The 24303-nt window shown below is 41.8% G+C and overlaps 1 protein-coding gene across 6 annotated transcripts in view; it reads right to left on the reverse strand.

Moving 5' to 3' along the window:
* Positions 1-9523: 9523 nt before the first annotated feature.
* tsc2.L (TSC complex subunit 2 L homeolog) overlaps positions 9524-24303 on the reverse strand; it is a 70366-nt gene continuing 55586 nt past the window's right edge. For 3 of the 6 annotated variants that reach the window (XM_041577516.1, XM_041577513.1, XM_041577514.1), the window contains 14 exons: positions 24017-24123; positions 23169-23366; positions 22717-22932; positions 19699-19767; positions 18067-18227; positions 17345-17823; positions 16508-16586; positions 15304-15390; positions 14937-15123; positions 13309-13448; positions 13153-13231; positions 12966-13057; positions 10966-11064; positions 9524-10018 (listed from right to left, as the gene is read on the reverse strand). In XM_041577516.1, the coding sequence (XP_041433450.1) occupies positions 9854-10018; positions 10966-11064; positions 12966-13057; positions 13153-13231; positions 13309-13448; positions 14937-15123; positions 15304-15390; positions 16508-16586; positions 17345-17823; positions 18067-18227; positions 19699-19767; positions 22717-22932; positions 23169-23366; positions 24017-24123 (2158 nt within the window). In that variant the 3' untranslated portion in view covers positions 9524-9853. The remainder of the gene's footprint in view (positions 10019-10965; positions 11065-12965; positions 13058-13152; positions 13232-13308; positions 13449-14936; positions 15124-15303; positions 15391-16507; positions 16587-17344; positions 17824-18066; positions 18228-19698; positions 19768-22716; positions 22933-23168; positions 23367-24016; positions 24124-24303) is intronic. The other 3 variants (XM_018236582.2, XM_018236584.2, XM_041577515.1) reach the window with 2 other exon arrangements.

Below are 24303 nucleotides of genomic sequence, written 5' to 3' on the forward strand. Positions count from 1 at the left end.
GATGTCGCCAAACGAGCGGATCTCCCTCCGATTTGCCCACCTTGAGGTGGGCAATATCGGGCAGATCCGATTGTGGGCCCTAGGGCCCAACGATCGGATCCTAGCATTCGGCAAACGGGCGGTCGAATCGCGGGACCGCATCAACGAACAGATGCGGCCGCGATCCGACGGGATTTTCTGTCCCATCCGATCGAGATCTGGCCGACTTTCGGCCAGATCTCGATCGGGGAAGCCCGTCGGGGGCCCCCATACACGGGCCAATAAGCTGCCGACACAGTCTGTCGGCAGCTTTTATCGGCCCGTGTATGGCCACCTTTAGTGTCAGCAGGCGAGTAGACAGGGACATATGAAGTGAAATAATAAAAAAAAAAAGTGACTTGTGGAAATTCAGCTTTCACCACACAATTGGATTGACTGCGCTTGGAGGGTTAAATAATAGGCTCTTTCAATCTCAGTTTACACCTCCACCTGGTGTAGAAAACTTAGTCAGACATATAAAGGTACTGAGAGATTCAGCCAGACGCAGTACTTGCTGCTTGAATGTGTTTATTACCACAACATGTTTCGGGCGGTATGCCCTTTATCAAGTGTTATTTGCTTTCATGGTGGGGGTCGTTCCAATGAGTCGGAGCCTATTTGGAATTGTAGTTCTACAACTGCTGGAGCCCTCGTTTTAGTCAATGCAGCCCACAGTTATACCGCCTAAAGCACCATTGATTAGACATACTGTAGGCCAAAGTGAGGTTAGCAGATCACGTGATAAATCAGGGGCACTTTTTGCTGTTCCAGTTGGAAGGGCCGCACAGATTTTAGCTCAGTGTTAGTGCGTTTATTATCAGGGTCCCTGGTTTTTTTTTATTCAGATGATCTGGTAACCTGAGGCCAAAGCTAGGAGCCTGGAGGGGAAAGCATATAATGCAAAAATAAACATATCGGAGCTGCTTTCTAATTTATATTTTATATATTTTGTATACTGGGAATATAGATGTTGTTTTTGTGAGTTTTTTTGTTTTTTCTTTCAATTATCCACCTTTCTAAATGAAAACCGTAACTCTGGGTATTTGTTCATGTAAGCGCTTATTGCTCAGGCTTTGGATCATGAAGGAGAGAGGCAGAAGGTTCTGCTGGGGTTATTCCAGGTATCATGCGATATCAATAGATTAAAGTAGTTCAAGCAAGGTCTTTGCTAAGCAGGCCTTGAATTATATTGTAGGAAGGGGACGGTGCTGCTCTGTAGGTGTCCTTAAAGTAGTGGAGAAATTGTGCTGTCAAGAAGGAACTGTTGGCTGCAGGGTTGTGGGGAACACTAATAATACATTATGTATTCTCTGATTGGCGAGGCAGGCAGTGCTCCGAAAAGTGCTTGTGGGATAGCAGGTATAGTAGAGAGAGATGGTGCCTATAGTAACAGTGGGATAATAGTCTCTGGGAAGGGACTGTGACTGTGGGATAGCAGGTATAGTAGGGAGAGATGGTGTCTATAGTAACAGTGGATAATAGTCTCTGGGAAGGGAGTGTGACTGTGGGATAGCAGGTATAGTAGGGAGAGATGGTGTCTATAGTAACAGTGGATAATAGTCTCTGGGAAGGGAGTGTGACTGTGGGATAGCAGGTATAGTAGGGAGAGATGGTGCCTATAGTAACAGTGGATAATAGTCTCTGGGAAGGGAGTGTGACTGTGGGATAGCAGGTATAGTAGGGAGAGATGGTGCCTATAGTAACAGTGGATAATAGTCTCTGGGAAGGGAGTGTGACTGTGGGATAACAGGTATAGTAGGGAGAGATGGTGCCTATAGTAACAATGGATAATAGTCTCTGGGAAGGGAGTGTGACTGTGGGATAACAGGTATAGTAGGGAGAGATGGTGTCTATAGTAACAGTGGATAATAGTCTCTGGGAAGGGAGTGTGACTGTGGGATAGCAGGTATAGTAGGGAGAGATGGTGCCTATACTAACAGTGGATAATAGTCTCTGGGAAGGGAGTGTGACTGTGGGATAGCATGTATAGTAGGGAGAGATGGTGCCTATAGTAACAGTGGGATAATAATCTCTGAGAAGGTAATATAAGTTAATATTAGTAGAGTGAGATTGGGTGAGCGAGGCATTAATGGAGTGTTTCCAACTCCCAGCAGCCACCTACAGACCAGGCACTCTTTACCGGACCCCTTTAAATTGTTGATTTGGAAATCTCTATATATTATTTCACTCAGTTTTGATTAGGAATCATAGCTGGATTTTATTATGAAATAGGATTTGATCCAAAGAGAGAATATAATTTAATTAGAAGTGACTTTATTTATCCAAGTTTACAAATCAAAGCTCTTAACCCATTGGGTACCAGATAGGAGATTGCCAAGGGCTTTCCTATGGGGTAGCAGGTAACAAATTACACCTCATTCAAAAGGACAAAAGCCACTTTGGCTGCATCAGCTGCTCAATGTTAAAAACCTGCACTTAAACCCCCTCTTCTACTTTTACCGGATTCATTGTATTCACAGCAGAAGAGTCTAAATGTTTTGCTTTCGTTTGTTTATTTCCCACATTACATTTTTGTATTTATTGCCTAGCGTCCGAGTGTATGGTTGTAATGTTGGACTCCATCCAGCAGAGGCAGTGTTGCTGTTTCAGACAAGATCATGGAGCTACTACTGTTTGGCACAGGGATACACACTCCACAGGCACAGCCAATCACTGTTGTACTCTGTAATTGCTTGAGCAATACTTTTTAGGAGACAATGTCGTTAAATAAAACTGACTGCTCAAGAAGTTCTCTTTGAGTCTGAGTGGTGTTTCATAAAGTATAATGGAGACACAATTATAATTGTTTCCCTATGAAGTTGATATTGGCTCAGTTGACAATTTTAGGTATTACTGTCCATGGCTGGTTGACCATAACCTTCTAGAGCAAGAATTATTAAAGGGGAACTAAAGTCTAAAATTGAATAAGGCTAGAAATGCTGTATTAACATTAACACTAAACATAAACATGAACTTATTGCACCACAAGCCTAATAAAACAAATGATTTATGCTTTCTAAGTTGGCCACAGGGGGTCACCATCTTGTAACTTTGTTAAACATCTTTGCAAGACCAAGACTGTGCACATGCTCAGTGTAGTCTGAGCTGCTTCGGGATCGTCAAAAATTATCCTAACAGCACAAGTCAAAAATATCTGCCAGAAGCCGATACAGCAAGACTGATTAATAATCAGAATATACAGACTGCACTGGATCCTGTGTTGTCATGTACTCTAATGTTTGATTTTGTATTGTTTAATACAAACTTTATCCAACTCTGCAGAACCAGTGGCTGCTGCAAAATAATCCTCCAAATAGAATCCCAGTTTATCTCTACATAGTCGCCGACTGCTCTATAGGGAAACAAACAAAGCTGCTTGAGTTCTGCATGGCTGGGAATTGAGGCGGGGGCTCCCCCTGCTGTTCATAAGTATGATTGTTTCCCTGCAGAGCAGTTAGGGACTGTCTGACAATTCCTATCCACAGCAGTAAATGAAGAGAGAATTTCACTGCATATAGTCAGGTTTCTTATAAAAACGGTACACATTTTTTAAAGTATATTGGAGATAGGTTTCTTATTCATTAAAGAAAGTAAAAATGGGATTTTATTTTTTTTGCCTTTATGTGCCCCTTAACCTGAGAGTCATGACCCAGAAATGGTTCATCAAACTGTTTGGGATGTGTCTCCAATAATCTATTAATAAAGCCTTTCTACTCTGATATAATCTCCATCATAGAAGCTAAAGAAAGTCCACAACTGCTTCCACCTCTCAATAGGGATGTGATGGAACCTGACTTGCTTTTATATAGGAGAGTGTATCTGAAGGATTAAGATGGTGGATGGCTGTCATATGGTAGGCATAAAAGCCAGTGGAGGTGGAGTCAACTCATTCCACTTCTTCAGCAGGAACATGACCACAAAAACTTCTAGCTGCACCCAGCCATTGGTGGATGCCAGCCGATTCAGATTTCGTAAGTAATGATTTGACTATGAAGATTTTCATTCATCCAGGTCATGGTATATCTAGTATAGGTAAATCTAAAAACAACTGGACTTGCTGAGTAATCATTGAAGACGTTTCACTACTCATCCGAGCAGCTTCTTCAGTACAACTGACTGGTGTGGGAAGTTCTCACCATATAAACTCTTCCACTAATCCAATAACAATGGCACATTGTAACTCTTCAGAGAGGTGACATCTGAAATTCACAGAGGTGATGATTCTGTGTAGTTGTGATAGGATTATCCAATGTGTCATGTAACTCCTAGATACAGGTGTTACTTGTGAGAGTTGTATAAATGGATGTGTGAAGTGTTCTGAAACTGCCGGAGTACAGATCTGAGAACAGCATTGTATTTAGCAGACAGATGGTGTCGAAGGCCCCCGCCTCTGTTCAGGGATGGTTTCTCCACCTTGACATGTATCGCCTCTTTCACGCCTCATTCAAACCAGCGGTCTTCTTTATCCAATATTTGGACCTTGCTATCTTCAAAGGAGTGTCCCTCGTCTTTTATGTGTAGAAAGCTGAGTTTTGCCCCGTAGAGTTCACCCTCCTATGCTGAGCCATTCGCTTGGAGAGCAGTTGTTTTGTCTCCCCAATGTATAGATCTGTACACTCCTCTCTACACTGGACTCCGTATACCACATTGCTTTGTTTTTCTTTAGGGGTTGGATCCTTTGGGTGTACCAGATTTTGTCTCAGTGTGTTGCTAGGTTTGAAAAACACAGGGACGTGGTGTTTGTTTCCTCCTGAGTTTCTCAGACACTCCAGCTACATACAGGATGACTATGTTTCACCTACTATGTGTCTCCGGGCGGTTATTTCTATTGGTGTTCCTGTTGGGCTTGGTTGCTGCTGTTTTGACAAAGGCCCACTCTGGGCCTTTAGTGGAAGAGTTTATATGCGAGAACTTCCCACACAAGTCAGTTGAACTGAAGATGCTGCTCGAATGAGTAGTGAAACGTCTTCATTGATTACTCAGCAAGTCCAGTTGTTTTTAGATTTACCTGTACTAGATGTAAGTAATGATTGTTTTTCGCCCAAATTCGAATCGGGCATCATGTTATTATTTATCCTGGGTTATGTAATGAGGGTGATTTTAAAGACGCTTTCATTTTCCATTTTATGGTGTAAGGGCAGGACTACACGGACGTTTTTTGGCATGATCCAACGCACTGCGACAAAACGCATGCGACGGATATAAGGTGAGAGATAGAAATGCTGGATGAAGTCGCAGCGTTGATCCGACGGGACATGACTGTTGGATGCATACGCTGCACATTGCATCTGCTTCCGACAGTCGTGTCGCGTCGGATCAACGTTGTGACTTCATACGACATTTCCATTACTAACTTATTTCTGTCGCATGCCATTTGTTGCAGCATGTTGGATCATGCCGAAAACATCCGTGTAGTCCTACCCTAAATCATATGTAATTGATAACTGTAGGCACAAAGGCAATGACTGGAGTACATCTCCAATATCTGCACGAAAAGGACACTGAATAAAATCTTCCCTGAACTAAGTTCCCAGGAAAGAGACTCACTGTGCGCACCCCCACCCCAGATTATGTGCTCATTTTGAGGGATAAAAATGGTCCCCTGAACATTCCTCAGGATCTCTACTTAGTAGGCCCCATTTTGTTTGCCATCAGACTTCCCAGTTCTTGCAGTTTCTCCTCTCTCGTTCAGATCTCAGGTCATGTCATTGTCTCTTTGCAGGGTCCTCTGAACCCAACCCCGAACATGCCCATACTAAATATTTAGGTCTGTTGGTCTACAACAGGGATCCCCAACCTTTGAACCCGTGAGCAGCATTCAGAAGTAAAAGGACTTGGGGAGCAACACTACCATGAAAAATGTTGTGGTGCCAAATAAGGGCTGTGATTGGCTATTGGTAGCCCCTATATGGACTGGCAGCCTACAGGAGACTCTGTTTGGCAGTACATCTGGTTTTTATGAAACCAAAACTTGCCTCCAAGCCTGGAATTCCAAAATAAGCTCCTGCTTTGAGGCCACTGGGAGCAACATCCAAGGGGTTGGAGAGCAACATGTTGCTCACGAGCTATTGGTTGGGGATCACTGGTCTTCAACCTCACTAAAGCAATGTGTTCCTTCCCAGGCCACAAAGGCTTCTCTCTGGAAGAAGGGGAGACTGTTTATGGAAAAAGAAGAGACTGTCTCTTATCTCTCCTTCCTACTCAGGTGACTAGGTCCTCCCTTCTAAGGAAGCTGTGGGAACCTTAAAGGAAAACTATAGCCCCAAAACGAATACTTGAACAAAGGATAGTTTATATCAAATCAAGTGGCATATTAAAGAATCGTATCAAACTGGTGGAGTTGCCCTCCCAAGTATATATTTGTATTACCTTGCGGCACAATTGAGTCACTTAGCCTCCTGGGTGAAAGATGCGCACCACCAAGCGTTGTTTTTACTGCAGCAGCAATTAATTGGCACTCCCCTTACCCCATTGCAGTGGCTACTTGTCAAAAAAACGACTAAATTGGCGGATCACAACATTTTTATTCAACATGCCGGCCAAGTTTGGCTTAAAGCAGCTCAGATTTTTCTATTTAGCGGTCATCCTCCTCAAACCCCACTCTGGTGCAATCACTGGTTTCCAGGTATTGAACGTTTAGGGAAAAAAAGTCGGAAAATTGTAACATTTGTATGATTGGAGATGTCTGGAGGCAGGGTTAGCTTTGCAAGTCTTAAGCTGGCCATAGATGTACAGATTTTCAACAGATCCAATCCACATCGTGAGACCAAGATCTTCTGAGAACCATCGTACGAACGTTCGAACTGTCCATCAACTAAAACGACCAATTTACCAGGAAAACAAAGGGGAGCTGCCTGCTTGGCCCTGCAAACATCCATAGATTGTACTGGGACCGACAAAGATTTTTTAACCTGGCCGATCAATTTCCTGGCAGATGTCGGACGAAAAATCGTAAGATGTTCGATCGTTTGAATCCCACTAACCGCACGATAATTTGACGAATCGGTCGGGCTGCGCTGAAATCGGTCGTTTCGCAAAGAAGAATCGTCGCGTCTATGGGGGCCTTTAGGCAAGATTTTTCTCTCCCCAACAATCAATGGCTCCACTATATACAAGTGCAAAGATCTCTGTCAGCTCAGTGCAATAGGGCGGCTATTCAATTATCACAGCACTCAGTGTTGGATAGTATTATGGTTGGCTCCTCCAAGGGCCTAATTACAAATGTGTATGCCGCTTTGCATGACAAACTATTTAACAAGCCGCTGGAAAAACAGAGAAAAATGTGGAGTTGGGGCCCATCAATGATGATGAATGAGATGAGCTTCTGGAATCCCCGTCTCGGGATTCTCTTAAGGTGGCCATACACGGGCCGATAAAAGCTGGAGACCAAGTAGGCAGCTTATTGGCAGTGTATTGGGCCCTCCGACGGGCTTCTCCGATCGATATCTGGCCGAAAGTCGGCCAGATGTCGATCGGACTGGACTAAAAATCCCATCGGATTGCAGCTGCATCTGTTCGTTGATGCGGTCCCACGATCCGACCGCCCGTTACCCATCGTTAGGATCCGATCGTTGGGCCCTAGGGCCCACAATCAGATCAGCCCAATATTGCCCAGGTGGGCATATCGGGGAGAGATCTGCTCATTTGGCGGCATCGCCAAACGGGCGGATCTCTCCATGCATGTCTCTTCCGCACCAAAAGGACCGCTCCAAGCTTACCCTCCCTCTGGCTGCTCCAATTCCTCCTCGTAAGGTGCTCTGTCCGCAGCGTCCCCACCGCCAAAATTCATTCAGTGCCAAAAGAATGGACGGCACTCCATTCGAGGAGGAAGCAAGTTTTATTGCAGGCTCATACAGGGATCAAAAAGCCCTACGTGTTTCGGGATACAATCCCTTAATCATAGGCATGGGACAGGATGTTAAATATTTTTTGTGCATATGGAATATTATACACCTGCTAAATTACATAAATTACATAAAAAGACCTCATCGAATGCCCCAGGTGTCACTCTGAGAAGGCTACATTGCTTCACATGGTTTGGGATTGTTCTGCTTTAACCTTGTACTGGACCAAAATCTTAGATAAATTAGATTCAATTTTGGAGGGAGAAATTCCTCGAACATCCCGAGCATGCTTGCTGTATGTCGGATTAAAGGAGCACTACACTCAATACCAATGCATGCTGGCTAGTGAATGTCTATTTATTGGGAAAAAGTTGATAACCAGAAAATGGAAGGATCATTTACCTCCCACCTATGCGCAATGGCTTTCTGAAGTTAATCATTTAACAGCACAAGAAAATCTAATATATAAATCTAGAGGTTCTAATAAAAAATTTGGAGCCAATGGTCAGATTAGTTGGATTGTGATTCTACGCAGCATCGTACAGTCAAATGGTATTGCACTTCATGTTAATTATGAAAGGATATAATCTTTGTATACTGGATCTACTCTGCTTAGATTTCTTGTAAATCGTGGTTTATACATTGTCACGCTGCGCATGTTAATTATATGTGCTGACTTTTTAATAAACAAACTGGTCTATATGTTTAAGTAAATCTTGCCCTTTTACATCTCTTGCCTTGAGCCACCATTTTGTGATGGTCTGTGTGCTGCCTCAGAGATCACCTGACCAGAAATACTGCAGCTCTAACTGTAACAGGAAGAAGTGTGGAAGCAAAAGACACAACTCTGTCTGTTAATTGGCTCATGTGACCTAACATGTATGGTTTGTTTGTGTGCACCATGAATCCTACGATCCCAGGGGGAGGCCCTTATTTTTTAAAATGGCAATTTTCTATTCATGATTACCCAATGGCCCTTACTACTAGTAAAGTATATTATTATGAAAATGGTTTATTTACATGAAGCAGGGTTTTACATATGAGCTGTTTTATGCAATATCTTTTTATAGAGACCTACATTTCTTGGGGGCTATAGTTTTCCTTTAAATCTGTTTTCTAACCCACAGTGGCTGCTTCATTATCTCCATTATGAAACAGACTCAGTCGCTCCCCACTTACTGAGCTTAGGGACCCACTCACAATATACAGTACACATAGAATAGAAATGTCACAATATAAGGCTGATTAGTAATTAATACAGATAATTACTACATGGCAGCACAGAAACCAGTGCAATTAGCATCAGAATTTAATAATCAGCAAACCTGTAACATCAGCTTATATTACAGCCAGGGAAGCTCATTTTCTGCTGGATAATTAGTGACGAGCCCTAAGCTTAGCTTCTCAACAGCTGCTCAGAGCCCACTGAGCATGCGAGTGTCACAGACACTTTCCAAGATGGTGACCCCCTGTGACAAGTTTGAAGTCCTGGATCATTGCTGCTATTGACAAGCTGAAACTTTAGCCTCGTGCAATAAGTTCACTATATAAAATATGGCATTTTTAGCCCTATTCATTTTTAGGGTTTAGTTCTCCTTTAATCGCCGCTTATGGCTTCCTTACAGTCATCAGGATATTTAAAGGAAAATAAAGCACTTCAATCTTCTCGAGTTCAGTTTAATGTTAAGAAGAAACAACATTTGAAAACTCAGTTGTTGGTCTCTAGAGATCATTTTTGTGTTCTGAGCAGTAAAGATACGAGAGCACAAATAAATTAGGTTTTTACTTCAATATTGAAAATAATTTAGCTTTTTAAAGTGTCTTAAAAGTCCATTGTTATTTTGGTTCACAGATAAGTTAATGGCAGGAAGTTTCCTTCAGGTTCATGGTAGTCGTTGCCTCACAATCGTGGTCCTGGCTTGGAGGGTGGCTATAGGGCTCTGGCTGTACCAATCAAATCACGAGTCCAAGTCCCAGGGCGCTGAAGTGCATCAAGCAAACTCGGTGAAATCGTCCACGGCAGAAATGAGCCTGGTCCTCTGGCCCGTTTCAAAAGCCCCAGGGGGAGTCTGAGGGTTCTGTGAAGGAGGCTTGTTGGAGATCGTAGGGACCTGGTAGGGCATGCTGGCACTCAGCTCCTGCAACTCCTCTTGTATCTGGAAGAGAAGCAGAAAATATCACTGTACTTGGCTGTATGTGGATCATGTACATCCCCCATATACATGTATGAGGGTCAGGACCGCCATTAGAAATCACGGGGCCCCGCCCACGCCAAGCCCCACCCCAGATCCCGCCCACTCCACACAGCGTTAAAACACCGCAGACATCAGCGCTAAAAAAGGTAACACACACACGCACAAGTTATAAAAAGTCCCCCTATAAGTTAAAAAAAAATAAACTGTGGCACCAAGGCCCCCATAAAAGTTTTTTTTGTAAATAAATTTGTGTTCCAGTTAAAAAAAAAATTGGCGCCAGAGCCCCCCCCCCCCAAAAAGCTTCTTTTTTTAAAATAACATTGGGCCCCCCCTTGCAAGTAAAAAAAAGTTGGTGCCCCAGAGAATATTTTTAAAAAAAAAAAAAACACTGGTGGCAGGGGCCTATAGAGTATGAAAATAATACATTGGTGGCCAGGGGATTAAAAAAAAATAAAAATTGGTGTTCAGTAGAATTGAACTCGTGGCTTCAGGACTTCAACTTCGCCTCCTTTTGCCGCGTCAGGACTTCAGTTTCGGCTATTTTCGGGTCTTTTCGCCCGAAACCGGGACTTGGGTCTTTGCGCCGCTTCCAGGACTTCGGGTCTTATCGCCCCTTTCGGGACTTCAGCTGTTCGGCACCTCAGCTGTTCTGCTTTTCGGGACAGAAGGGGTGGCGTGGCTTTGGCCCGGTTAAGGGGGGCCCTTCAGGCCCAGGCCAGGAGTACCCCCTGTGCCCCCCTGATGGCTGCCCTGATGAGGGTCCTGCCACGGAGTTGCACAAAGGCAAGTGTATGATAAAATCAAAGGTCAGAGGAAGGACTGACTGACAGGTTATTTGTTGCCCTGGGGCAGGTTCCTGGCTGGTAAGGAGGGAGCCAAATCCTTTCCTGAAACTACAGTTGCTTTACCTTCGGCCTCATCTTCTTTATGTGTCGGAGCCTGGCAATCCATTTTGAAGGGTAAATATCCGTAGGGTTGGACCTACTGTGATGGACTTGGGAAGCCATCTGAAAAGTAAGGAACAAACAAAATAAAGGGAAAATAAAGTGAAAATAAACATTTAAAAGGGGTGGTTCACCTTTAAGGTAACTTTTATTATGTTATAGGACATATTCTAAGCAACTTTTCAATTGGTCTTCATTGTTTACTTTTTATAGTTTTGTAGTTATTTGTCTTTTTCTGACGACTCTTTGCAGCTTTCAAACCCCATCTAAAAAAACAAATGCTCTGTAAAGCTACAAATGTATTGTTATTGCTACTTTTTATTACTCATCTTTCTATTCAGGCCTCTCTATTCATATTCCAGTCTCTTATTCAAATCAGTACATGGTTGCTAGGGTCATTTGGACCCTAGCAGCCAGATGGCTGAAATTGCAAACTGGAGAGCTGCTGAATAAAAAGCTAAATAACTCAAAAACCACAAATAAAAAAAAAATGAAAACCAAATGCAAATTATCTCAGAATAGCCCTCTCTACATCATACTAAAAGTTATCTCAAAGGTGAACAACCCCTTTAATATATGTTTAATTGTACCGAAATAAGAAACTTTCTAAATATAATATAAATTTCAAATCTTTCTCCGGACAACTTCCTTGACTACTTGTAGGTCAGAAAATGACCAGCAGGTGGCGCTGTTGTAACAAAATTCATTCATATTAACATTACATGTCTCCCTTAATATCTTGGAATTAAAAAAGTAAATAAATAATGAATGTACATTGCAAAAGTGCTTAGAATAGCTCCCGCATTCATTTTACACTTATTCTTAAAGTTTACTAATATTTTAACAGTCTTTGTTAAGCAGCAGGTTAGTTCATAATTTAATGTGTAAGTGTCCATAAAATAAAACTACAGTCATATGTCAATATTATGTATACAATAGATATATTTCCCCTTCAATTAGCACAGTTGCCTGGTATTTATATGGCCAGAAGTATACTGCTGGTTTAACAGGTTCCTAAAGGGATACTGTCATGGGGAAAAACATTTTTTTCAAAATGAATCAGTTAATAGTGCTGCTCCAGCAGAATTCTGCATTGAAATCCATTTCTCAAAAGAGCAAACAGATTTTTTTATATTCAATTTTGAAATCTGACATGGGGCTAGACATATTGTCAGTTTCCCAGCTGCCCCAAGTCATGTGACTTGTGCCTGCACTTTAGGAGAGAAATGCTTTCTGGCAGGCTGCTGTTTTTCCTTCTCAATGTAACTGAATATGTCTCAGTGGGACATGGGTTTTTTACTATTGAGTGTTGTTCTTAGATCTACCAGGCAGCTGTTATCTTGTGTTAGGGAGCTGTTATCTGGTTACCTTCCCATTGTTCTTTTGTTTGGCTGCTGGGAGGGAAAAGGGAGGGGGTGATATCACTCCAACTTGCAGAACAGCAGTAAAGAGTGATTGAAGTTTATCAGAGCACAAGTCACATGAGCAGGGGCACCTGGAAAATTAACAAAATGTCTAGCCCCATGTCAGATTTCAAAATTGAATATAAAAAAATCTGTTTGCTCTTTTGAGAAATGGATTTCAGTGCAGAATTCTGCTGGAGTAGCACTATTAACTGATTCATTTTGAAAAAAATGTTTTTTCCCATGACAGGATCCCTTTATGAAAGTAACCCAAGTATCAGTGCATGCAAGTGCTTGCCAAATTAGATTGTAAGCTCCACTGGGGCAGAGACCAGGGTTGCCACCTGGTATTTTACCGGCCAGATGCTTGATGCCAATGTTATTAATAGGAAAAAAACGGCAAGAATATAGGAAGGCTGGTATTTTTTTCCAGAAAAGTTGTCAACCCTAGCAGAGACTGATGCCAATGATAAACTTTTAAGATATGAGTCAGGGCTATAGTGGCTAATAACAGTTTGTGCGTTGGAGTCAGAGACAAAACAGAACCCCGGGTATCCTCACATTTGAATGTAGAGCCATCTGACGGGCCAAGAAGGGCAAGTTTTTGTCCGACACAATTTTTGCCACACTGGTATCTACAAGGCCTTCCATATCTACATGAAACATAAAAAAGAAATATTAATGTAAGACACTTGAAGCCGCACAGAGATTAATAGGCCGGGCCCTGCTCATAAGGATTTGGCGCTACCTTTTCGACATTGCAGCGTCACCAGGTTACTCTCGCATTCCAAGGGCTGAATGTTGACATCTACGAAGTTGAACTGACCCTGTAACAAAATGAATCCAACGTCACAGGATGTTTCTCCAGGTTCAGGTGGAAGGAACAAGTCAGTAGAAGACTCACCTTGAGGGTCCCCAACCTGTAGAACTCGCCCGAGTCATTGTAGATGATATTGACAAAGTTGTTGCCCACGTGACGTTTCTTATTGCAGCGGTTCGGATCGATCTCTTTGTTTGGCATCAGGGTGGTGATCTGAAAAATGACTGAGGAAGGACAGAAGCAAGAAAATGCAAATGAGAACTGTACTTATTCTCCTCTCCCCAAAAGGACAGATATGGGTGAAAATTTGTTCAGTTAAGTAGCAAATCTAAAATTGGTTGCATTAAATAGAATACCCAGTTATTATTTTTAGTATTAAATGGAGTGTTTGCCTTTAAGTTAACCATTAGTATGACGTAGAGAGTGACATTCTGAAACAATTTGCAATTGGTTTTTATTTGTGTTTTTTGAGTTATTTAGCTTTATATCCAGCAGCTCTCCAGTTTGCAAAGTCAAATTACCCTAGCAACCATTGCACTGGTCGGAATAAGAGACTGGAATATAAATAGGAGAGGGCCTAAATAGAAAGATGAATAATAAAAAGTAGTAATAACAATACAGTCTTACAGAGCATTTGTTTTTTAGATGGGGTCAGTGACCCCCCAATTGAAAGCTTAAAAGAAACAGTCAGAAGAAGAAGACAAATCATTCAAAAACTATACAAAAGAAATAATGAAGACCAATTGAAAAGTTACTTATAATTAGCCATTCTGTAACATACTAAAAGCGAACTTAAAGGGCATGTAAAGGCAAAAAAAATAAAATCCAATTTCTTTAATGAAAAAGAAACCGGTACCTCCAATATACTTTAATTAAAAAATGTGTACCGTTTTTATAAGAAACCTAACTGTATGCAGTGAAATTCTCCCTTCATTTACTGCTGTGGATAGGAATTGTCAGACGGTCCCTAACTGCTCTGCAGGGAAACAATCATACTTATGAACAGCAGGGGGAGCCCCCGACTTACATCCCAGCCATGCAGAACTCAAGCAGCTTTGTTTGTTTCCCTGTAGAACAGTCGGTGACTATGTAGAGATAAACTGGGATTCTATTTGGAGGAATATTTTGCTGCAGCCACTGGTTCTGTAGAGTTGGAGAAAGTTTGTATTAAACAATACAAAAACTATAAAATCCACATTAGATTACATGACAACACAGGACCCAGTGCAGTCTGTATATTCTGATTATTAATCAGTCTTGCTGTATCCGCTTCTGGCAGATATTTTTGACTTGTGCTGTTTGGATAATTTTTGATGATCCCTAAGCAGCTCAGACTACACTGAGCATGTGCACAGTCTTGGTCTTGCAAAGATGTTTAACAAAGTTACAAAGTTACAAGTTTGAAAGCATAAATCATTTGTTTTATTAGGCTTCTGGTGCCGTAAGTTCATGTTTATGTTTAGTATACAAAATACACCATTTCTAGCCTTATTCTATTTTAGACTTTACAAGCCCTTTAAAGGTAAACCATCTCTTTAATCAAGGTAGTGTCACACAGATAACTTTGCTCTTGCTAATTGTTTACAAGGATGGCTGCATAGTATTGTACCTGCTTTCAGAATACACGAATGTTCAGGATTGTTTTGGATACTACCAAGGAGAACAAGAGGCCTCACCTAGGGAACGCCTCTATTAAATGCAGAAAGCGGTACCTTGCATAATATCATCGTGCCAGCAGTAAGTGAACTGCCCGTCATCTCCACAACCGTCCAACCCTCCCAGGAAGATCTTGTCAGGTTGAGTGTCTTTCAGCTCAATCAGCTTCCCGAGCCCTGTAAGGAACTGTGTGTAGCGGTACGAGCCATGCTCATTGGATAGGATAGCACGCTCGCTGCCAATCTGTTCAAACACAATGGATAAACACTATAAGGATGGCTGGACTTTTTTTCCCTCTGCAGATAATATATTTTTTTAGTGAATCCACCTGTAAAAAAAAAATTTTTCCTGCACCAATAGAACTGAACAAAAAGAAAAACACATGAACATAAGGAAATAGCTCAGTGGTGATCAGAGGCTCACCTGCCCTTCTCCAACATAGAGAACACCAATTTTGTGGGTGTCGTAGGGTGGGATTCGATCTAGAAGGCTCATTGTTCGCTCGAATGTCTGCAAGGCAAATAAATAAACGCATAAGAGGCTTCGAATGACTCCATGTGGTTGTAATCAGACCTTCAGGACTTTGGTACATATTAAAATTTGAAGATGACACAAAACTATCCAGCCCAATTAATTCCATCCAGGATGTGGCACTTGCAACATGATCTTTGCAAACTGGCAATCTGGGCAGCTAAGTGGCAAATGAGATTCAATGTTGATAAATGTAAAGTCATGCACCTGGGATGTAACAATATCCACTTATACCCTTAATGGGACTGCACTAGGCAAATCCATTATGGAAAAGGACCTTGGAGTCCTTGTAGATAATAAACTTGGCTGTAGCAAGCAATGCCAGTCAGCAGCATCAAGGGCAAATAAGGTCTTGAGCTGTATTAAAAGGGGCATAGAGTCACGGGAGGAGGGGGTCATTCTTCCACTGTATAGAGCACTTGTAAGGCCCCATCTAGAATATGCCGTACAGTTTTGGTCTCCATCACTCAAACAGGACATTACTGTATTAGAGAGGGTACAGAGAAGGGCAACTAAGCTGGTAAAAGGTATGGAAAATCTTAGCTATGAGGAAAGACTGGCCAAATTGGAGATGTTTACACTGGAGAAGAGGCGCTTAAGGGGAGATATGATGACTATGTATAAATATATAAGGGGATCATATAATAATCTCTCTAATGCTTTATTTACCAGTAGGTCTTTCCAGCTGACACAAGGTCACCCATTCCCATTAGAAGAAAAGAGGTTCCGCCTAAATATTGGGAAGGGGTTTGTTACAGTGAGAGCTGTGAAGATGTGGAATTCACTCCCTGAATCAGTGGTACAGGCTGATACATTAGATAGCTTTAAGAAGGGGTTGGATGGTGTTTAGCAAGTGAGGGAATACAGGGTTATTATGGGAGATAGCTCATAGTACAAGTTGATCCAGGGATTGTCATTTTGGAGTCCATGGAAAGTGACCTGCAAAGGGAAGTGAATGTTTTGCAATATAAGCACGTGACTAACACACCCCTTGTGCCAAAGCCATTATGTTCTATAGTAGGACTGGTTCTGAAACATACCCTGGGCTGTGTGGGGTTAATTAGATGTTATCTAGAAAACAACTATTTCCACTTACCTGTGTATTAGGGACCAGTATGGGTTTATTGGACTCGTCACCAAAGAACGGGGAATGGTACAACTGCAAAAACACAAAGCTAGGGAGGGAGAAGAATGAAACTGGACATGAATCCCTTTCTCTGCAATGAGAGGCAGTATTTACATTTGTGAAATCGTCGCTGCTGCAGGGCATTACTAGAAATAATCATCTCCGTTTTAATTACTGGAAAGGCTACTTCACTGGACACGGACCGTGATCTGTGTCAGCATCTATGTTAAAGGATAAGTTAACCTTAAAAATAAGTGAATGTAAAATGAATGAGGGAGCTATTCTAAGCACTTTTGTAATGTACATTCATTCACAAGTCGGAATGTATATATACAAAAATGGCCGCCAGGTAGGTACCCAGAGTTATTGTTTAGATAGAGGCTCTACAGACTGATCTGTGGATTCCTCTGACCAATATAATAATCAAATATGGTCACCAATCAGTCTTTGCCGTAGCCGTTTGTCCCCAAATTTTTAGCAATCCACTTGCACAGGCCATTGCCCAAACAACAGATCTCCAAGTTATCCGACAATCCCTGCATGTGTCCAAATTAAACCAGAGTTAAATGTGTAACCCCTGGGGGATGCAACCATGCATGGCCAACCTTATTCACTTTATGTACAGGAACCGAAAATAGTTTGTAAGCTCTGTGGGCCACTGTGTTTTAATCTGTGTACAATTCCCCATGCAGTGCTGTATAAGAATCTTTATTCTTCTAATACACCTAAAAGAAACATTATTACCCATTTCATCCAAGCTACAAGTACTGGATATTCTCCATGAACCAAAACAGAAATGGCCAGTACCTCGGGTCTATTCCAGGCACTTTCTCAGCTTTGCTTGATTTGGTGCTGTTCTTGAAAGGGTCGATCTGAATCCTCCTGCCTCTGCGGGATGGCTCAGAATCAGAGATAGTGTGACCCCTTGGGCGGTGGCCAGTTGGAGAATGCGGGGACAAAACAGGCAACTCTGGTTCCAGTCGCATTCCGCCTTCTGGTTTGGATAATGCCCCAGTGCTGCGTTCCTCTTCAGATTTAGTTCTATGGCTTAAAGGGGTTTCTATGCGGGGTAGTGTTTTGAGGTCGGCAGCTGGCTTCTTCATGTCTTCTGTAGAGACCAACTCTTTAGGAAGCTCTTGCAAGGCCTGAAGTTCAGGAGATGAGCTGGACTTGCTCAAAGTCTGAAATGGGACCTCACGAGTGGAGCCCTCGATGGGTATCCCACCAGCCTCAGATTCTTCTGTTTGGGTGGCAGCAGACTCTTCTTGACTGGATGTGGATGAAGACTTTATAGAAAAGGGATAAAATGAATTAAATAATTCCCGATGTCATTAATTTTATTAGTTGACCCCCCCCCCCCCAAACTGGCCTTAACCTGGAATACATGTATGGTTGAAACGGGACAGCTTCATTTGTTTCGGTTTTAGTACTCGTGGTTGAAGGTAATTAGTGGTTGGTGGGGAGGACAGTTCGAGACACCATGCTTTTTTCCAAGAATACATAGACAGACATATAAACAGAAATCTCACTCTGCTAATGCACTCCGTCTTCTTAGCAGTCTTCTCCTCACTAGCAGTGTCTTCACTAACCACAGCCTCAAAATCTTCCAGCTCTTGAGAGCCACCGGGAGTGGTCGCTTCCTCCGCTTCCCCATCGGCTTGCGCCCCTTCTTCTGGCACAGCACAAGATTCTGACAAAATTAAAAAAAACGGTGTCATAGCTGGAACAACAAATTCTCTAGTTTATATTAATTCCTTCAAAGTGGAATTACTCTTCACATACAAATTGGGCTGCCTTCTACCCTTCCCTTTCATGCTCTCTCTTTTGGTTGCTTTCTGTTCTTTAAAATTCTCTTGTCCTTTACTTCTCCCCATTTCTCATTTCCACAGTTCCATTTTTACATTTATTTTTCATAAAAAAAATAAATAAAAAAAAATTATATATATATATATATATATATATATATATATATATATATATATATATATATATATATATATATATATATATAAATATAAATCTGCATTCGCTCTGCGGCTATTATTTGTAAGGTAGTGTCTGTCTGGATGGGGAGCATATGATGTGTTTGTGACGAGGCATACACTGTATTAAAGGGATTCTGTGATAGGAAAAACATTTTTTTTTTTTCAAAACGCATCAGTTAATAGCAGAATTCTGCACGGAAATCAATTTCTCAAAAGAGTAAACCGATTTTTTTATATTTAATTTTGAAATCTGAAATGTGGCTAAACATATGGTCAGTTTCCCAGCTGCCCCAGTCATGTGACTTGTGCTCTGATAAACTTCAGTCACTCTTAACTGCTGTACTGCAAGTTGGAGTGATATTACCCCTCCCTCCCCCCAAGCAGCCCATCATCAGAACAATGGTAAGGTAACAAGATAAAGTAGCCGCTGCCTGGTAGATCTAAGAACAACACTCAATAGTAAAATCCAGGTCCCACTGAACTGACACATTAAGTTACATTGAGTAGGAGAAACAACAGCCTGCCAGAAAGCAGTTCCATCCTAAAGTGCTGGCTCTTTCTGAAAGCACATGACCAGGCAAAATGACCTGAGATGCACCTACACACCAATATTACAACTAAGGTTCAGGAATGAAATTTTATATTGTAACGTGAATTATTTGCAGTGTAAACAGTGTAATTTACAAATAAAAACGACATCATAAAAATGATGAGAGAAGATGCGCTTTGGAAGGAATAGAATACTCATGAACCAAACAGCTTTAGTAGGAAGATTGTCCTTTTAAAAGAAAACAAAAACGGGAGATTAACCACAATTACAGACAAGTTGATGCCGCGCAACTCCAGGCTTTTTTCACGCGGAGCTTTATTTTGATGACAAGCCGTTCAGTATTTAAAATGAAAAACATGCAGTCCTCACATTGAATTTTGCATGGGACAATGTGTTAGGTAGTAATGAAACCAGCCAAACAACGTGCAATGTATCAGTTACCCCGTGCCATTAATGAGTCACAAAAAAAAATCCCGCTTTTGAATCCTACACTGGTTAGAGACAGAACAAAGAGCAGAACATCTCATGAACAGGTCAGTCACAGAGAGCAGTTAGATAAAGTTATAAACAAGTCATCGGGGGAAAAACAAGACTTTTGTCAGGATTCCTTCAAGCTCTATAGATACCTGCCCAGGAAATGCTCCTAAGCAGCTTTCCTTGACCACTGGACTGGGCAACGAGAGACACAGAGGCCACTGTAATGGGAGAGGAAGAGCAAATTGCAATTTTGTCCCCAACACCTTTCGGTACTTAGTAGAAGAGTAACTTATCTTAAAGGGATACTGTCATGGGAAAACATGCTTTTTTTTCGCATCAGTTAATAGGGCTACTCCAGCAGACTTCTACAAACAGTTTTATATTCAGTTTTAAAATCTGACATGGGGCCAGACATATTGTCAGTTTCCCAGCTGCCCCCAGTCATGTGACTTGTGCCTGCACTTTAGGATGGAACTATTTTCTGGAAGGCTGTTATCTCTCCTACTATGGGTCAGTCCAGACGAGCAGATTCGGGGAGATTTAGTCGCCTGGCGACTAATCGCCTCTTCTTCTGGGCGACAATCTCCCTGAACTGCCTTAGCGTGTCTTCCCATCCGCTATAATGAAAAGTCGCCTGCGTTAAAAGCACACTCGGCGCTTCGTTTTCCGAAGTCGCCCGAAGTTGCCTCACAAGGAAACTTCGGGAGACTTCAGAAAACGAATTGATTTGTGTGCTCTAGCGCAGGCGACTTTTCATTATAGCGGATGGGAAGAGACGCTAAGGCAGTTCAGGGAGATTGTCGCCCAGAAGAAGAGCCGATTAGTCGCCAGGCGACTAAATCTCCCGAATCTGCTCATGTGGAATGTAAAGTAACTGAATCAATCTCAGTGGGACTTGGCTTAGATCTACCAGGCAGCTGTTATCTTGTGTTAGGGAGCTGCTATCTGGTTACCTTCCCATTGTTCTGTCTGCTGGATGGGGGGGGGGCGATATCACTCCAAATTGCAGTACAGCAGTAAAAGAGTGACTGAAGTTTATCAGAGCACAATTCACATGACTGGGGGCAGCTGGGAAACTGACAATATGTCTAGCCCCATGTCAGATTTCAAAATTGGATATAAAAAAAAATCTGTTTACTCTTTTTGAAAAATGGATTTCAGTGCAGAATTCTACTGGAGCAGCACTATTAATGGATACGTTTTTAGAAAAACATGTTATCCCATGACAGTATCCCTTTAAGCCCAACTGACTTGAAAATGGTTGCTGGGATTAATGTGTATAGTAGGGAAAGATCTTGTAAGTAACTCTTTATATCAGGGCTGTGTGACATGCAATCTTTATGGGTTGATGAATGGGACTGAACAAGAGAGTAAAAGTACGGAGTTACAGTAACATCAATGTATGCAATCAGTGGCGTAACTAGAAATTACTCGGCATTCCAAAAGGCAAATATAAGCACAAATGTGTCTATGTAATGTAGATAACTCACAGGTGCTCCTGCGCCAGGCCCTCAAGTTTAGGGGGGGCGGTCAATCCGTGTAGAAACAATAAAATGGTAGGGCACTCAGAGTCACATACAGATTAGATGATAAAAAAAGTTAAAAAGTAAAAAAATTTTTTATTTAGGCAATCATATTAAGCTTTACGCGCTTCGTGTACATCTGACACTTAAAACCGAGTCTGCAGCTTATTGGCCATCCGACGGGCTTCTCAGATCAATATCTGGCCGAAAGTTGGTCAGATTTCGGGCAGGTTAAAAAATCCCATCGGATCGTGGCCGCATCTGTGTGTTTATGCGGTGCCACGATCCGACCGCCTGTATCGGATGCATTATGATCCGAACGTTGGGCCATTCGACCCACGATCGGAAAAGCCCACTTTAATGGGGACATATCGGGGAGAGATCCACTCATTTGGTGACACCGCTTAACGAGCGGATCTCTATGTCTATGGCCACCTTTAAATGCACATTTATCAAGGGTCAAATTTATTTATTTTTATTTTTTTTTAAACTCCCATGAACTTGAAATTTGAACCAATTGAAATTTATTATAAAAATCTAATTTTTAAACTAGGGTGAATAGGAAAGACCTGAAAACTCAAATTCAAATCTGAATTGAATTTTGTAAACTCAATTCATTTTTTTTCTACCCAGAAAAAAACTTTAATGTCAGGAAGGCTGCAAACAACTCCAAATTGATCCCTGAACGTCTCCCATTGACTTAAACAGCTATTCGGATGGTGTTAGGTGGCGAATAGTCAAATTCGAGGGCCAGAGTATGATAACTCGAATAAAAACTCGAAATGAATTTGAAAATTCCCTAGTCGAATTTGACAAATTTGCCCATAAAAAACTCAGAAATTCGAATTTTCAATTTGACTCTTGATAAATCTGCCCTTAGTCATAAGCTTAAATCAGTTACATGTGAAGTCAGTATTTAAAGACCAAAATACCAATAGGAAAAAAGGGGGGAGGGGCGACTGGTAATTGCAATCAGAAATTTAAAGGGACCATACGCGAATAGAAAACATCAGTGGACATTAAAATACAATTTATTTTTTTATTTTTTTGTATTTTAATGTCCACTGAGGTTTTCTATTTATATATGGTGTCAAATGGACATAAAATGCATAAAGCTTAATATGATTGTCTAAATAAAGATTTTTTTCTGATATTTTTGTCTGATCTGCATGTGACTCTCCGAGTGCCCTATACCTTCTATTGTTTCTACATAGAAATTACTAAGCCCCACAGCAAAATTATTTTTCAGGCCCCCAAAATATCTAGAGATTGACCCGTTTTAACATTATTTATTGAAATTTTAGATGAATTAGGGCCTCGTGGGGCCCCCTATACCTCCTAGGCCCCTCCTGCAGCCACAGGGTCTGCTTCCTCTGTAGTTACACCACTGGGTGCAACCAAATCCACTTTCTCCAATAGTGAACTGTTCATGTGTTACATTTGGCGCTACCCTGTGCCATAAGAAGCAGTACTACATTTTGTTTTTCAAAGCCCCAGCTATAATTGAGCAATCTAAATGTGCACCATCTTCAATGAGTGGCCTGGTAACATTATGGAGCTGGTAATAATGGTTTGAAACAAAGTCAAGTAAATCGGATTTCATTTTTCCCTGACTGTTTACCTCCCTTTTGTTTTACCACTAACCTGTGTTTGCGCGCTGTAGAAGAGTAGTCTTGGCTGTGGAGGGAGATAAAGTGGAGGCTGGCACAGAGAGAGATTTGTAGAGTGCCGTCTCCCGGTGCTCTTTGAGCCTCTCGGCTGCCATCAGTGCATTGGAAAGCTCCTGCAGCGGCATGTTGTTAATGTCGGACGAGAAGGGACTCAGAGGGTTTTCCAGGCTCATCAACCAGCTAGTGTTACCTAGTGAGCAGATATTGATGTATTACTTACACTAAATAAGAGAACATAAGACTTATAAGACACAGGGGCCCATCTGAAGCCACAAGATCTGCTTCCCCTCTGTCACTAAAAAAGGATCTCTAGCCTATGAGAAGCTTGCACAAACCCTAGGTCTGTGTGAAGGATGAACGCACAAAGGCTGATGTATTTAAAAAATAAGGTGTATCACTTTAAATGTAGGCAAAATCTAGATTTACCTGTGGGTCTGCGAACCAATACCTCTGCCCAGCCTTGTGTCAGTACAGGAACAAAGTCAGCCAGGGTGGTCTTTTCTTTCTTCACCTGCGCCCGACGGGAAGGTTTCTCTGCTCTGGTCACTGGAGTTGCCCCTGGCTGCCCTATACTGGTTGAAAGAGGGGTCCCCTCCAATGATCCAGCTCTCAGTGTAGTCCCTCCTATAAAATAACCCACAACAACAACAACAACAACAACATTAGAGGTTGTCTCCAGTGCCTGGCAAAATATAAATTGAACAGCCAATACAAAGCACGTAATACGACGACTTTAGAGTTGACACAAAACAGAAGCATTTCAATTAAACATAATGCGGTGTGTTAATAAAACATTTCGGGAAGGAGAATTAAGTGGAATGGACATTTATTTATTTACTGTTAAAATACCAAACACCATAGTCTATATTAGAAGATTAATTTCTTTGCAGGTGGGACCGGGGAGCAGGCCCCTTTCAACCCCCTGAAAACACTGTGCAAATATGCTCCAATGCAGAAGTCTATAACAACCAATCAGCAATTAGATTTCATTATTATACGGCCTGTAAAATAATGGTAGTAAATCTCTGGTTGGTAAGGAATTCTGAAGACCTATCGGGACATCAATAACTCCATGTAGCAAGTTACACAGCAAGCAGCAGCTGCCTATAGTGATTTCTGTTCAAGCGATTGATTTTTTTGCACAAATTTGATTGGCCACACACACACACATTTTACTTAACTTAGGGAAATCTGATTTCTCCGCTTTCATGTCCAACAAGGAAAGTTATAAAAAGCAAAGGGAGAGATTCCTCTCCCAACAAAACTGAGCTCACCAGACATGGAGCGGACTCTGTGACGAGGCGTTTGCATACCCGGCTTTCTCTGCTGAAGATCCAGCATGGACGGAAACTCCTTGACTTGCTCGGTTTGCACGGGAGAGCTGCAAGACAATAGGAGGGCAACGATTTTCATCATTAAATTGCTCAGCCTATTGGCAGGGTTGTAAAGGATGTGATAATGTTGGCATCACCACCAATTCCATATTTCAATGGGAGGGCATGTTCTTTAATTGGCTGGCAAATACGGAGGGCTTCTGTGTGATTTTGACATTACAGAACAA

This window comes from Xenopus laevis, chromosome 9_10L, assembly GCF_017654675.1.
Source record: "Xenopus laevis strain J_2021 chromosome 9_10L, Xenopus_laevis_v10.1, whole genome shotgun sequence".
Classification (NCBI taxonomy): Eukaryota; Metazoa; Chordata; class Amphibia; order Anura; family Pipidae; genus Xenopus; species Xenopus laevis.